Source organism: Paramisgurnus dabryanus, chromosome 8, assembly GCF_030506205.2.
Source record: "Paramisgurnus dabryanus chromosome 8, PD_genome_1.1, whole genome shotgun sequence".
In the NCBI taxonomy this organism is placed as follows: Eukaryota; Metazoa; Chordata; class Actinopteri; order Cypriniformes; family Cobitidae; genus Paramisgurnus; species Paramisgurnus dabryanus.
The window spans coordinates 4,719,097-4,736,027 of record NC_133344.1 but is presented as its reverse complement, the minus strand read 5'-3'; the positions used below and the strand labels follow the sequence as shown (position 1 = coordinate 4,736,027).

Genomic DNA, 16,931 nt, shown 5'->3' with positions numbered 1-16,931 from the left:
CATAAAAATGCGTCACCCTGCTGCCATATTAGTAAGGTCTCGCTTAGCAATGATACATTATCATAATAATGCGCTATTGGTGTGAATGGCTAAAAGGTGCTCTAAGCGAATTCACACGTTTTAGACCATAAAACATTTTTTGTTACATACAGCAAACATCTCTTCACTATCTGCTTGCTGCCTGTCCGCTGATCAAACTGTAAAAAAACACGATCTCTGTAGACAGCCCAGGCTCCACAAACTGCAATAAAAACAAAGTGGCCAAACCTACACAGGGAACTACACTGCGACCAAAATGGTCGCATATGCAACCTTTTCAACTGCCGTTGCGACCCTAATTTTTAATGCTATGCTATGATTTCCTATGAGCATTTATTAAAACAGAAATGTGGATTTTAAGAATACGTTTTATAACGTGCTCTGAGCCTTCAACACGTTGGCTTCATTTTGCGTGAAAGCACGTCGTGTCTCTCCCTATGAGTGTGCGTTCCCGTGCTCTCTGTTTCTCAATTAATTGGGTGGGACGCGAAGCAAGCTCAGTGTCTTCCATGTTTCTGAACTTGAGCAGAGGTCTTTCTTCAGGACGCGGGACCCATATGGTTCCGGGTTTATATTTTAAATGGTCAGTCAGGTCCGGTTAGGTCCTAGTTTAATTACTTTGGGTCCCAAGTCGGATTAATATTATGAGTATAACCCGAGTCGATCGGAAAACGGCCATGAGCGCTACCGCGCAAAAGCTTGAGTGCAGTTTCAGCGTGCCTCCGGTTTCTATGGCGATGGTTCTTGTTACGACCACGCGCTGCATTTTCTCTCTCACATTTTTTAAATAATCTTATTATTAATAAACCATATCTTTTCTAAAACCATATCCATATTTAAAAAGTTTGCACAGAGATTGTAGCAAAAAAGCAGTGCTAATGTCAAGCCCATTGCACTGAACGAGCAAAGCAATGTAAAGTCTGTCACCGGGACAGCAAGTAGACTCTTAAATCTGAAATAATGAGTGGATTAAGCTTTTTTTAATCTGCAAGAGAGAAATAGAAAGATAGGCACTTTTACTGCTTCTGCTCTATCTAATAGAAATTATAACCATTATAACATCAGTCGTAACATCAGTCACATTTATAATCTATAGACCTGCACTGTCTATTTATATACTGTACATAGTATTGTATTATATTGAGTTTGATAAAAGGGGTCTGATTGCTTCATATATCAGTGCAAAAACAGTAAGTGTTTTCGTGGTGCTTTGACAAACAGTGTCAGCTTTGTTAATGGCAAAGAAAGTTTGGGGTGGTTAGATTAATGAAATATAATGTGAAATTAATATTAATTTTCAATAAATCAAAGTATTATGTTGTGTCACACATTATTAGTTCTTTGCCACATGTATAGTAGACCATTATTTTCACCGGCTACCACCACAAGTAAATTTTAGATCTGTGGGAAACACTGCAACGTTTAAGAAAACAAGAAGGCATGTGGTTTAAAAGATGGCAAGTAAAATAAAAAGCATATCTGTATGCAATACAGTTTCATTATTGTTCATTATTATCCAGAGCGCCTTAATATAACTTAAAAAAATATGTGCGACCAAATCATATTTTGCGCCAGTAACTGAAAAAGTTGGTAGCACAAGTGCTAAAAAGGTTGTGGAAAAGGTGGAAAAGGTTAGTGTAGTTCCCTGCTACAAATAGAAACCATAACAAAGTGTTTCAGCCAATAAACGACAAGAAGGATTTGAGGGTGGGGGTTGGGCGCGTTCATGAAAGCATGGAAGGGAGGTGGAGGAGTTAGCTACGCCCGTTTGAAAACAGTTCAAACGTAGGGCTGGGCGATATGACCCAAAAAATTATCGAGAATTTTTTCCCCATATCAGTCGATATCGATAATTATCATGATAAATAACAAATCTTTACTCCTGTCAAATTTAAAGGCAGATTTTTGCTCCTGAATGAAAATTGTAAAAACCAGACAGTTAATAATGGTTTTAAACTACTTTTTATTCAGAACATTACAAAAACAAATACTAAAATCTTGTTTTAATGCATCTGTATCTGAAATCAACACATTTCTGACACAAAAGCAGCAGACTACTGTCACTTTAAGACCCAAGACATACTGCTTTAAGTTTCAATATACTGAGTAACAGCTGTTTATGTTCACTTAAACAAGAAAGAAAACTTAGTTCAGTGATCACGCGTGTGTTATACGAGCTATACACGCTGATAAATGGATGTCAAGAGTGTCACGTTGCTGTGGGAGCGCACATATGCAAACACTATATTCACTGCAGTGGTGGATCTGCTGCTTTTTCTCAGGTTCCTGAATTTGTGAATGTCCTGTAAATATACTTTTAAAGCTGTGCGGAAGTGTGCGTGCGCAAGGCGGACGCTGAATGAAAGTACAGTATACTGCACGCACTTGTGTCTGCTGTGTTTGACGAACCCTGTTTGCGCGTCCAACATTACACACAAGAAAATGTTTCCGCGCATTTGGATTCCGTGATTCCGTCCGTGTTATCTGCATCGCGAAAATCATAGGTCTCTACTAATAAATGAATAACTTGCCTCATCTTCCACTCCTTCAAGTCTAACTGACACTGTGATTGTAAACCAAGAGCGCGTGCCGCATCCGGAAGTGCTCGCGCAACATTACGCACAGTGTGTAAACATTATCGATCACTTATCGAACTGGCCTTATCGTTTTATCGAAAAAGTTTATATCGGTAAAATTATCGTTATCGAATTATTGCCCAGCACTATTCAAACGTCAACAAAAAGTGACGTCACACAGATTCGCTTAGAGCGCCTTTAATGTGATTGTTAAGTACACCGTCAAGAAAGGCATTTATATTCATGATGAAATCAGGAAAAGCAGAGAAACCTATGCATTGTGCTATTAGTATCTATTGTATCTAGCTTGAAATAATGTAGTATGTTTGTATTTAATTTCTTGTCTGCTTCTCTTTAATGTGTTGCATTATGCATTTGTACAGTAAAACACAGGAAAAGTAATAAAAATTATTTTAAAAAAAGATTTTTTTTTTAAAGACCTACACCAGTAGACCTAAGATAACGTTAGGATAACGTTAGGGGAATGTTATTTTTAGTTTAGTTTCATGTTAAACTAACCTGAAAACAACATTATTTTAACGTTACTGTAACGTTAAACTAACCTAACTATAAAGTTCTATTTCTGTAAAGAAAACTTTCCTGGCTAACAAAAAAATAACATTATGGTAACCAAAAACTAACGTTAGGAAAACGTTTGGGAACCAAAAAATGTTAGCTGGGTTTTCTTTATTCTCATTTCACACGTTCATTCGTTTCTTGAAATTTGCATTTATTTTTATTGGCATAAAAATGATCCAATAACCCAACACATAGCCCACCAGTAGAGATCATTATAGTTTCCATTACAACCAATAAAAAAAATCCCATTAAAACTAATGTCTCAAGTCTCATTTATTTATATAGCCCTTTCCAGTACAACGTAGACCAAAGGACTGTACAACTAAAAACAAGAAAAAGCATACAAAATACAATATACAATAGAGAATCAAGAATTAAAAGAGACAGAATACAAATAAGTTTTTACATGAATTTTAAAAACATCAACTGACGGTGCAGATCTAATATCAGGAGGCAAAGCATTCCACAACCTAGGGCCAACGACTGAAAACGCTCGATCCCCTTTCGTCTTAAGACGAGTTCTTGGAACATACAGTAGTAAGCAATTAAAAGACCTTTGAGATCTACCAGAGTTCTTAACCACCAAATCCTTGATATATTCTGGGGCCAACTCATGAACAGCTTTGTAAACATATAACAAAACCTTATACTGTATCCGATATTTCACAGGGAGCCAATGGAGCCTTTTCAGAACTGGTGTAATATGCTCCCTTTTCTTAGTACCAGTAAGAAGCCTTGCTGCAGCGTTTTGAACCAGCTGCAATTTTGAAATAAGAGATAGACTGATGCCTATATATAAAGCATTATAGTGATCCAAGCTTGAGGAAATGAATGCGTGAATCAATGTTTCCAGATCAGGAACAGACAAAAAATGATTTTAATTTCGCAATAGTCCTTAACTGAAAACATTTTTTTTTACCACATTTTTAATCTGATGGTCAAACATAAGTGCCGAGTCAAAAATTACACCTAAATTTCTTATTTTAGGCTGAACATGTGTTTCCCATATACCTAGGAAATCGGTTAAACCAATGTCGTCCTTATTCATCCCAAACACCATGACCTCAGACTTGCTTGCATTTAACTGCAGGCAATTTTGCTCTAACCAAGTAGTCACCTCCTTTAAACAAGCAACCAGGGATAAAGTAGGGCTTGATTCTCCAGCTCCAATCGGTAAGTAAATCTGAATGTCGTCGGCATATAGGTGATAAAATATACTATATTTCTTAAAAATTTGGCCTAAAGGCAACAAAAATAAAGAAAAAAGAATAGGACCCAGAATTGAACCCTGAGGTACTCAACAATCAAGAGAAGCTGGCCGGGAGGAAAAATTCCCAACCCTGACACAGATTGAACGCCCCCTTAAATAATCCACCTTAAATGCTGTGTTAAGGAGGTATAGCTTCATGTGTCGGCTGAGGGATTCGAAAAACAGTATTATAAGTGTGTTAAACAATATTAAATTGAGTGACACAAGGTATAACTCCCGTTTCTGGAACCAACGGTGTAAAAGCCTGTATGTTTTTTTTATGTCTTTTTTCCTCCTTTCTTGTGTGTATTGTTTGTAAATGAGTATGTTTGTATGTCTTTTTGATATAGACCTATGTGTCTGGAAGAAAGAATAATAATAATAATACATCCAATTTCTGTGATGGTTTCTATCATTTTTAGCAGGGAGGTTTTGGTTCCCAAATAAATAACCAAATACCATATGGGAACGTTCGGTGTTTGCTGGGCTCTGGGTTTTCATCAAAAATATCTAAAAATGTGTTCTGAAGAGAATCGAAGCACTTGGGGGTTTAGGACGACACAGGGTTAAGTGATTTAATTATGATCAAATTTTCATTTTGGCGTGAACTAAGCCAACATGCATTTTCCTCAATAAGTCTATTAAATAGAACCTAAACACCTTTAAAATTTACATTTTTTGGGGTCTTTTGATTAGTTAGTTTGTGACTGAAAACCCAAAACAGATGCTCACATGACAGTCAAAACTGTAAAAAAAAAAACACGACAATAAGGAGACATACCTGATGGAATAAAATCATCATCTTCCTCAGTGCGATCTTCTCTGGGTTCAGTTTTCATTTCTGTGGGTTCAGTTTTCATTTCTGTGGGTTCAGTTTTCATTTCTGTTGGTTCAGTTTTAATCTTCATCATGAAGTTCGTGCAGTCGATGAGTTTAACTGAACACATCTTCAGTTTGGTCTGCAGGATCTGCTGCTGTTCTCCAGCGTTACAGACAGAATCCAGAGACTCTGTGGAGGTTTGATCCTCCTGTAAGCTCTGTTTACTGTCACACACTGTAGTGTCCCGCATCGTCTTAACACTTAAATACACAGAGACAAGACTCTGTTTACACTCAAATTGAGTAACTCAATGAAACACGCAAGAGAGAAAACCACTGAGGATACACCACACGCGCGCTCTTTCTTTCTTTCTTTCTTTCTTTCTTTAGTGAGTTTATCTGCGGACTAAAGAGCTGCAGCGCCTCCTGCTGTAATGGAGACAGAAGACGCTCACTGCTTTACAATGGATTTAGCAAAACAAGTGAGGTCAGGTGTGACTTTGGATGGTGGGTTCGTGATCATGTTTCAGTGCTAGTAGTTAGCATTTTTCAAAATTAGATACCCTGCCTTTAAATGTAAAATGTACACAACTAGCCGTTAATCATAGATGAGTCATACAGCCTACGATAAGAAATTTGCTGCACCTACATTTTATAGTCAGGAGCTTTATATATATATGACCTAAATTCATAATCAGGTTTACTTATCCTCCCTTATGAAAAATAAACATGCAGTAAAGATGTTTTTATTGCCATATGTTTATATAAAAATACAGTAGCAAAACCCTGGTCATCCAAATCATCCCTGGTAGGTTGTTATTTTTATCATTTAACTTCTGTTGTAAGATTATGAATTCTACAGTTTCCTTTTCTCCTGTAAAATAAACACATTTTTTAAAGGAACTTAAAATAATATTTTAAATTATTCTCTCTTGAATGTGCAAATTAAAAGTGCAGTTGAAGTTTAAAGCCTTTATTTTCATCTGTATAGATACCTATAAAGACATTTTTCCGTTTTTATTACATTCAACTGTGATTATTATTAGTATTTTAATGACAAAGTAAAAGAAACCTGTAATACAATATATGGTGTCTGTGCAGTGAAACTGTGACATGCTTGTAAAATATGCACAATATTCTCATAGTGGTGTTCCTCTCAGCAGTCTTTACTTCTCTCTACAAGCTCTTGCAGTTCATTTCTATTGTGCTAACATATCACACTGTGTATCTGGACAAGATGCTCTCAATGCAATAACAGATCCTTTAACTTTCCTAGAAAGAATAAAAAGACTTGACAAAATACTAAATAATTATGTAAACTTTAATTTACCAGCACAGAGAATATGCCTATAGCAGAAGTCAGGAGACATAATAATTGTAAAAATGAACAAAGCATTTACTAAATGATCTGAACAGTGACCACCTTAAATGAACAATTTATGACAATGTGGTCCCATGACATTAAAACTTTGAAAACAGTATGTAAAATCACACAGCACACAATATAAACTAAACAAGTTTGACACATAAAAAAAAGTTTATAAAAGAGATAAAAATGATAAATGTGTAAATAAAATATGAAAAACAACATGAATTAACACTATTGTATATAGTTCTGAACAGTATTGATGCTCCCAGACATATACACTCTTTCCAGCTTGGCACCTTACCTCCAAAAAGCAGTGTGCAGCTTTTAGAAGGACCTCTTGACAGAAATGCAATATAATATACACAACTATATTATCAGTTGTGTATAAATACCTTACATAATTATCAGTTATGTGTTTATTACCTTAAAATGAGCCGATTTTATCTACATACACAGCGGGTCCCCTCACATGGAAGTCGCCATTTCGTGCCGCCATGTTTCTACAGTAGCACTAAACGAACAAACTGCTCTACAAAGCACATTTTCATTTTGTCTTAGACAACAACATGTTTGTCTTTTGGCGACTACCATAGATTCTCTATGCGTTCTGGTGAATGGTAGACTAAGCCGTTGGTTTCAATTCACAATCCTCACTACTAGATACCGCTAAAATATACACACTGCACCTTTAAACTTACCTCTAGTCAAGGGTAGGAGTAAGTATAAAGTATTGACTTTGTTTCTATGGCAAAATAGAAATAATGAAATGTGACAAGACATTGGCGCGTGCACAGGATACGCAATGTGCTTTCATGCATGGTAGAGAGACCCCTAATAAATTATATAATAAAATACATAAATACTTACAAAGACACTGTAGAGAACTTATTAAAAGCTTTAATTTAATTTTGTTTGAAACTAGAACTGTTATAATGTGTTTGATGAGTCTACACGCACGCATCTTGAGGGAGAGCGCACTGGTAAACATGGGGAAAGCCCTCATATGTCATCTATTAGTGTACCATTTTTGCCATAGTAAACGCGAACGGCGTTTAAATATCACTGGTAAACGCATACGTGGGGGTGTGCATCATCTACACTGAGCGTAGCTGCGTTTGGTCGTAGTTTTAGATGGTGCAACAGGCGTAAATATTTTTCACAATGTCCGACGTTGGACACCCAATATTTTTACGTGCAACCGGCCCCAGGTCAGAGCCTGACTCCACCACTGGCACTATTTGAAAAATGCAAGAAAATTGGGCAGACCCCAATGGAAAAAGAGGGGACGAACCGAGGGCGGGGCTGATTTGGGGGCTGCTGCTGTCAGCCTCTAAAATGGAGAATTTTGCCAAGGGTGTGGTGAGATCGTAACAAGGGTGAGGCGAGCTTGAACCTGCTTATGTCACACCATACAGCTTAAGTAACTTAGTACCGCAACATCCAATAGGAAAATTCAACTTCAGTAGCCACAGATCGACCTGAGGAGGGCAGCAGTCAGGCATTTTTACAAAAAAAGTTGGTTTAGAGTTTAGTTACTCTTTAATAATATGTAAAACTGTTTTTGGTGTCATAACCTTATTAAGGTCACTGGTGCTTTACGAAGTTTGACTGTTGATTAACTCTTCCCACAGACACTACTGTGTTAAGCCGGAAGTATACTAGGGACTTAATTTTCGTCATCAGGAGGGTCCGCGGTTGGCTACGCGGACCGTCCGCGTGCAGCCCAAAATTTGAGTGCACATACAGTCCGCGTACAACAGCTTATGCGCGTGGAAATATTTAGACAGGATACTCCACTACAAACAATTATACAAAGGAATTAGACAGCATTTGCACACGCACTATCGATTTTCTTCTTTAACTTTTACTTCTTCCAAGAACAGAAAGCTGTGGAGCATGTTTGTTATCATAATGTTTGATTCCTGCTTTTTGTTGTCTTCTTGTTTTTTATAAACTGTGTTTGGAATGGTGGATTGGTTACTTTTCTTCACCTATCCTAATGTTTTAATGTACTGTAAATGTCGCCAAATCAGTGCTGCCCTAACGGCCTGGTAGAGTTATAATTTGAATAAGAAATCATTTGTATTGCATATAGTGTCAAATGCGGCCATTCGCGTGTAGCCGTGGGGAGTATACTTGGAAAGCTGCACGGACGCGTGTGAGCCGGACGCGGAAAAAAGGTATACCCAGCCTTTATGGTTTCTCTCCAGTATGAACTCTTTGATGATCTCTGAATTGAAATGGATTAGAGAAGCTTATTCCACAGTGAGAGCAGACTTAACGGCCGGGTATACTTTTTCCGTGTCCGGCTCACAGACAGCTTTCAAAGCATACTCAGCTACCCGTGTTGAACATGTACAGTCGTGGCCAAAAGTTTTGAGAAATACATAAATATTAGTTTTCACAAAGTTTGCTGCTAAACTGTTTTAAGATCTTTGTTTCAGTTGTTTCTTTGATGTACTGAAATATAATTACAAGCACTTCATACGTTTCAAAGGCTTTTATCAACAATAACATGACATTTATGCAAGAAGTTAGTATTTGCAGTGTTGGCCGTTCTTTTTTAGGACCTCTGCAATTCGACTGGGCATGCTCTTAATCGACTTCGGGACCAAATCCTGACTGATAGCAACCCATTCTTTCATAATAACTTCTTGGAGTTTGTCAGAATTTGTGGGGTTTTTTTTGTCCACCCGCCTCTTGAGGATTGACCACAAGTTCTCAATGGGATTAAGATCTGGGGAGTTTCCAGACCATGGACCCAAAATTTCAACGTTCTGGTCCCAGAGCCACTTAGTTATCACTTTTGCCTTATGGCACGGCGCTCATCGTGCTGGAAAATGCATTGTTCTTCACCAAACTGTTGTTGGATTGTTGGAAGAAGTTGCTGTTGGAGGGTGTTTTTGGTACCATTCTTTATTCATGGCTGTGTTTTTGGCCAGAATTGTGAGTGAGCCTACTCCCTTGAATGAGAAACAACCGCACACATGAATGGTTTTAGGATGCTTTACTGTTGGCATGACACAGGACTGATGGTAGCGCTCACCTTTTCTTCTCCTGACAAGCCTTTTTCCAGATGCCCCAAACAGACGGAAAGGGGCTTCATCTGAGAATATGACTTTGCAGAAGTCCTCATGAGTCCATTCACTATACTTTTGGCAGAAGGTCAATCGGTCCCTGATGGTTTATTTTTGGAGAGAAGTGGCTTCTTTGCTGCCCTTCTTGACACCAGGCCATCTTCCAAAAGTCTTCACCTCACTGTGCGTGCAGATGCGCTCACACCTGCCTGCTGCCATTCCTGAGCAGGCTCTGCACTGGTGGCACTCCGATCCCGCAGCTGAATCCTCTTTCGGAGACGATACTGGCACTTGCTGGACTTTCTTGGACGCCCTGAAGCCTTCTTTACAAGAATTGAACCCCTTTCCTTGAAGTTCTTGATGATTCTATAGATTGTTGATTTGGGTGCAATCTTAGTAGCCACAAGATCCTTGCCTGTGAAGCCATTTTTATGCAACTCAATGATGGCTGCACACGTTCCTTTTCAGGTCACCATGGTTAACAATGGAAGAACAATGATTTCAAGCATCAGCCTTCTTTTTTTATGTCAAGTGTGCCATTCTAATCCAATCAGCCTGACATAATGATCTCCAGCCTTGTGCTCGTCAACATTCTCACCTGAGTTAACAAGACGATTACTGAAATGATCTCAGTAGGTCATTTAATGACAGCAATGAAATGCAGTGGAAAGGTTTTTTTGAGATTCAGGTCTAGTCCACACGGACACGGGTATATTTATAACTGGAGTTTTCCCTAAAAAAAAATCCCGTCCACACATGCTCGGTTTAAATTAAATATCCATCCACACGATAAAGCAAAAGCACGCTATCAAGCGCTGTCAAGGGCATGCCACACCAGCAGACGGGGATATAACCCAAATCGTGTTCTGCAACATAGTGAGATAACTGAGCATCTATCTGTATACATGTTAGAAGCCCTGTTGGCACAGTTATTATTAGCAAGATACGTCCGCCATTGCACAGAATCATCAACAAAGCAGTCGTGGCGCACAATCTTGACGTCAAACACAGTGGATAGCGGCGCACACGCTGACGTCGCAAGGCAAAACCCCCAGTTTTACTCTCTACACGACACCACTGTAACCGGGTTTCTTAAAAAGCTCACCCTGGCCGGGGTTTTCAAATATGCTCGGTTTCAGTGCCCTGATACTGCGGTTTCGTGTGGACGAACGACCGAACCGCGCTAAAAAACTCACGGTTATAAAAATACCCTTGTCCGTGTGGACTAGGCCTAAGTTAATTTTCATGGCAAAGAAGGACTATGCAATTCATCTGATCACTCTTCATTCAACATTCTGGAGTATATGCAAATTGCTATTATAAAAACTTAAGCAGCAACTTTTCCAATTTCTAATATTTATGTAATTCTCAAAACATTTGGCCACGACTGTACACAATACAAATGATTTCTCATTCAAATTATTACACTACCAGGGCGTCAGAGCCGCACTGATTTGCGAGTCAGGTCGGTCAGCTCACTTCACTTTGGCTTGGTTAGCTTTTCCATCGAGTTAGTATTATTTCAGATGGGAGGGATTATAGGCATGTCGTTATATGTGCGCTGCCTACTGCTGTGACATCATACAAGTGAGAGCATTGTTGTACATTCACATACATTTATCTATTTCTCAGTCTGCCACAAAACTAAAATTTAACTATTTAACAAAAAGACTATGGCATATGTCTTAAATACATGGGACATTATAAATAACAATCCACAAATAGCGTGCTATATCCTTGCTTTATGTTCCTGCAGGCATGTTGACATGAACCTCTAATGGGGCAAAGCATGCCTACCACTACTTTTTCTTTAACATACCTAACATGAACAGCATTAATATGTTTTAATGCATAAATGGCATGTTAGCTGATTTGCATTCTACAGTACTGATGATAATGAGTCTTTTACAAAAATTTACAATAACATTACTTAGCTGCTACTACAATAAAAAACATATGTGGATGATCGTTTTGTGTATATTATCTGCATAGTGTTTAAACCTAAAGTAGATCTAGTGATCTAAACAGTAATTTCATATCTGACAATACAGAACAGTACACAAACATTGTTTTTCTCAGCAATAATGCAAACCTCTATACTTGGTTTTGACTGGCTGAGCATATAGTTCGTTTGACCTCCCTCATCATATGCTTCCTGCTTCTATTTCCCTGCTCTGCACAAAAAAATCGGATGTACATTGACAGGAGCCAGTAACAATCGGGTAAGAATAAGATTGATATTATTTAGAAACTTACTTTTGTTTTGTCATGTTTTCTCGCGTGCCTCACATGCTCTTCTGAGTGAGCGGCGGCTGAGTGCTACAAAAAGTAAACACAGACGCTCCGCTTGCGGACATCGATTTCTGCGTGCTCGCGCCAGTTTGTCTTGTGGGACGGCAACGCGTTTACAACTGTGAATTACGGTTCATATAGCTCAGTTTTGCCGCGATTAACAATGAATATACTGGCAAATAAACTAAAAACTTAAACTTGAGGCACAACATAGGACACTGGGTACAACAGATTAACACTAGGGCACGTGCAACAGTAAAAGGGGTCTAGACGGCCCTGGTTGGCATGCTTATTACAATGGATGCAATTCACAATTCCCATACCCTGCCCATTTACCTTTAAAAACGGTGTTTAGAACCATCCTCCCTTGTAAAACAAGTCACAGTATGAAGATGGACCGAGATGAAGAACAATTTCGTTATTCGTTGCGAGTCGCAACGGCTCCACGCTCTCCGCTTTGAAGAGTTTAAAACTAGCGCTATGATTGGTCGACGTCGTCTTTTCCCAACAGGTTGCTGCCCAATGCGGTAGACTCATAGACACTCATAGATGAGTTGCCTAGTGCGCAAATGCACATACAGTTTAAATCAAAGCCATCAAAGGCTTTTCGCGTATTTTGAAGTGACAAATCGTAGCAGCGTAGTTTGGTGTCTAAATGCGTATCTGTTACGCAAAATGCGTAAAGGTTGGCAGGTCTGAAGCTGACACCAAACCGTGAGGTACTATGCAACGGAAAAAATGCAGGATAGGTGAAGAAAAGTAGATGATCCACCATGGCAAACAAAGTTTAGAAGAAACAAGAAGAAAACAAAGACCAGGAGTCAAACATTAGGGTGACGAAAATGCTCCACAGCTTTCTGTTCTTGAAATAAGTGAAAATAAAAAGAAAAAACAATAGTGTGTGTGCAAATGCTTTCTATTGCCTTTGTGTAAGGGTGCACTCACATTATCCAAACCAAACCATGCCCCAGCGCGATTGTCAACCCTCCATACTCCCCCAGGTGCACGCACTCACACTGTACTTTTATCGATCCGAGTTCCGCCCACCTCTGCAACCCAGCCGCGACGCCAGGGTTTAAATTGGGCCGGGGCCGTCCGGGGCTAAGCCCCAGCACATAGGCTGAAGGTCTCGCTCTGCTCTTGCCAGTGTACCCGCTGCGCTGGTGCGTGTGCACTGACGCGAAGGGAATAATGCGTTTTCATTCATTATGGGGCATACTCACCAACGCAAGTTCAACGATTTGCGCAAGCAGATTACATACAAAGTCAATGCAAAGACGCAACCAGGCGCTTCCTCGCACAAGGCGATGAAAATGACGCGAATTGGGCGCCGCAATTGCCGCGAAAACACGTGCTTTTCCCTTTAAACGTGTCTTCGCGCAAGTTATGCAACTCAAGCGAAAAAACTCAGAACTTCAAGAACGCGCTCTCATGCAGGATAATTTGACGAGAGAGAGCGAGAGCGACAGAGAGAGCGACAGAGAGAGAGACAGAGAGAGAGACAGAGAGAGAGATACAGAGAGAGAGAGACAGAGAGAGGTAAGAATGGTGCCCACGTCGAGAAAACTTAATAGAAGACTAGAAACGTGTAAAGGATTAAAGTATGTATGTCACTCATTTAATTACATTATGTTAAGGATAAAACTGGATATAACTATTGTATAGTTTAGTAAAATAATGTATTTTGATTACACAAATCAAACCTAACTATATGATTGTTTTAGCTGCTGACCAGCATAGGGAATCTCTATGGCTAATTTATAAGACATGTTGATGATACAGTACTGTGTGTTGTACCTTTTCTTGTTAATTGAGTCTTTTGGGGTAGCCTATCTTATGCCTAGAATTATTCAAGGAGGTTGATTCTTTTAAATTCCTTTAAAGTTTGATCAGTTGTGCATAATGACATGTGGAACAAATGGATATAGGGTGTCAAACTCATAGATTTGCATCATTTAAAATTCAGAAGCTCTTTTTAAAATATTTTGGGTCAACCTCTGGCACAGCTTTAAAGCTGAAACTTATCAAATCCTATAGAGGTCCAGAATGTCATTGAAACACACCAGTGGCTTTGCTATCATCAGTATTAAACATGTTACCCCTTAAAGTACCCCTCCACGCAGAGCCCCCCCACATAACAAATCCCAATTTAACCCCTGCGCAACGGCATTAACAAATCCACGGAACAGAACAATCACACTAGTCAAACAAACCAGGCTTTGGGGGTCAAACGTGCCCGAGCACGGTTTGGTTTGGATAGTGTGAGTGCGCCCTAATTGTTTGTAGTGGGGTGTTCTGTCTCAATATGTTCTCACACATGCGCTGTTGAACGCGTACGGTCATTTTCTCCTGATGACAAAAATGACGTCATGCAGACCCCCCTAGTATACCTTCAGCTTTAAAGTTTCTCACTAATATGAACTCTCTGATGGGCTTGTAAGTGACTTGACTGAGCAAACGTCTTGAGACACTGAGAGCATTTGAAAGGTTTTTCACCTGTATGAATTCTCTTGTGCTTTAGTAATGAAGACCCTTGACTAAAACTCTTACCACAGACATTACACTGATAAGGTTTCTCTCCAGTATGAACTCTCTGATGGTATCTTAAGTTACTTGAACAAGTAAACATCTTGTCGCACTGAGAGCATTTGAAAGGTTTTTCACCTGAATGAAGTCTCTGGTGTAATACTAAACTGCCATGGCGAGTAAAACTCCTCCCACAAACACTACAGTAATAACTTTTCATTCCAGAATGTACTCTCTGGTGGGATTTTAAGTAACCTGACTGAGCAAAGGTCATGCCACACTGAGAGCATTTATAAGGTTTTTCATGAATTCTCCTGTGATTTAGCAATGTAGCCTTTACACTAAAACTCTTACCACAGACACTACAGTGATAAGGTTTCTCTCCAGTATGAACCCTTTCATGTTTTTTTAAGTTACTTGAACAAGTAAACATTTTGTCACACTGACAGCATTTGAAAGGTTTTTCACCTGTATGAATTCTCTTGTGCTTTAGTAATGAAGACCCTTGACTAAAACACTTCCCACAGACACTACAGTGATGAGGTTTCTCTCCAGTATGAATTCTCTCATGGGATTTTAAGGAACTTGCCTGAGCAAACGTCATGTCACACTGAGGGCATTTGTAAGGTCTTTCACCTGTATGAATTCTCTTGTGCTTTAGTAATGTAGTTTTTTGACTAAAACTCTTCCCACAAACATTACAGTGATGAGGTTTCTCTCCAGTATGAACTCTCTGATGAACTATGAATTGAGATGAACTAGAGAAGCTCTTTCCACAGTGAGAGCAGACGTAAGGTTTCTCTCCAGTATGAACTCTCTGATGGACTTTGAAGTGACCTGAATAAGCAAATGTCATGTCACACTGAGAGCATTTAAAAGGTTTTTCACCTGTATGAAGTCTCTTGTGACATAGTAATGTAGTTTGATGACTAAAATTCTTCCCACAGACACTACAGTGATAAGGTTTCTCTCCAGTATGAACTCTTTGATGAACTCTGAATTTAGATGAACTAGAGAAGCTCTTTCCACAGTGAGAGCAGACGTAAGGTTTCTCTCCAGTATGAACTCTCTGATGGACTTTGAAGTGACCTGAATAAGCAAATGTCATGTCACACTGAGAGCATTTAAAAGGTTTTTCACCTGTATGAAGTCTCTTGTGACATAGTAATGTAGTTTGATGACTAAAATTCTTCCCACAGACACTACAGTGATAAGGTTTCTCTCCAGTATGAACTCTTTGATGAACTCTGAATTTAGATGAACTAGAGAAGCTCTTTCCACAGTGAGAGCAGACGTAAGGTTTCTCTCCAGTATGAACTCTCTGATGGACTTTGAAGTGACCTGAATAAGCATATGTCATGTCACACTGAGAGCATTTGTAAGGTTTTTCACCTGTATGAATTCTCTTATGACATATTAATGTAGTTTTTTGACTAAAACTCTTCCCACAGACACTACAGTGATAAGGTTTTTCTCCAGTATGAACTCTCTCATGGACTATCAGCTGATATTTATGACAGTAACATTTATCACAGTGGGAACACTGATGGAGTTTCTCTTTAATGTGAGTATTCTGGTGTTTTTTTAAAGAGAGTGAATCCCTAAAGGTTTTGTCACATTCCCTGCACTGATAGAGTCTCTCATTGGTGTGTGAACGCACGTGTCTCTTCAGACCACGTTTACGGCTAAATCTCTTCTCACAGTGAGGACACTCGTAAGATTTTTCTCCAGAGTGAACTCTCTGATGAACTTTAAGATATTGTTTGGTTCTGAAGTAATTTCCACATTCAGTGCAGTTGAAAGGCTTTTCATCACGGTGTGTCCTCATGTGAACATTTAGATTATGGGAAGAGACAAAAATCCTCCCACACTGCTCACAGTGAAACTGCTTCTTCTTCTTCTTCTTCCTCTTCTCTCTGTGGTCTTCTGAATGAAGTTTCTTCTCTTGTAAGGTAGTAAAGCTGATCTCAGATCTGGTGAAGAGTTTCTGTTCTGTGTGTTTTCTCTCATGTCTCTCTAAATGTCTCTGTGAGCTGAATGTCTTTCCACAGGTGATGCAGGAAAGAGTTTGTGCTGTCAGTCGCTCTTTTGATGTTGAGGACGTTATTTCTATATCCAAACATGAATCACTCTTCACATCTGAAAGAAACACGAAACAATTAAATTGTCTTTTCACTCTTATTTACACAAAGAAGGATGAAGAATTGAGATTCTGTATCTTTTTCTAGATTCACACATATAGACAGAAGACAGGTGTCAGTCCTGTTATTAGGGGTGTAACGATACACCAATTGCACGGTTCGGATCGGTTTACAGTTTTGGCGCCACGGTTCGGTTCGGTCCGATTCGGTTCGGTTCGCTGTGGGTGTAGGGTTCCTGTCATTTTACCAGCAATGCTAAGGAAC

General features: G+C 39.2%; 1 protein-coding gene across 1 annotated transcript in view; it reads right to left on the bottom strand.

Moving 5' to 3' along the window:
- The window catches only part of LOC135771691 (uncharacterized), a 30,809-nt gene extending 14,141 nt beyond the window's left edge, over window positions 1-16,668 (bottom strand). The window contains exons 1-5 of the mRNA XM_065282051.2: window positions 14,401-16,668; window positions 9,914-10,123; window positions 9,678-9,737; window positions 7,923-8,024; window positions 5,225-5,380 (exon numbers count right to left, since the gene is read on the bottom strand). Coding sequence (XP_065138123.2) covers window positions 5,225-5,380; window positions 7,923-8,024; window positions 9,678-9,737; window positions 9,914-10,123; window positions 14,401-16,354 — 2,482 coding nt within the window. The 5' untranslated portion in view covers window positions 16,355-16,668. The remainder of the gene's footprint in view (window positions 1-5,224; window positions 5,381-7,922; window positions 8,025-9,677; window positions 9,738-9,913; window positions 10,124-14,400) is intronic.
- Between the last annotated feature and the right edge of the window lie 263 nt (window positions 16,669-16,931).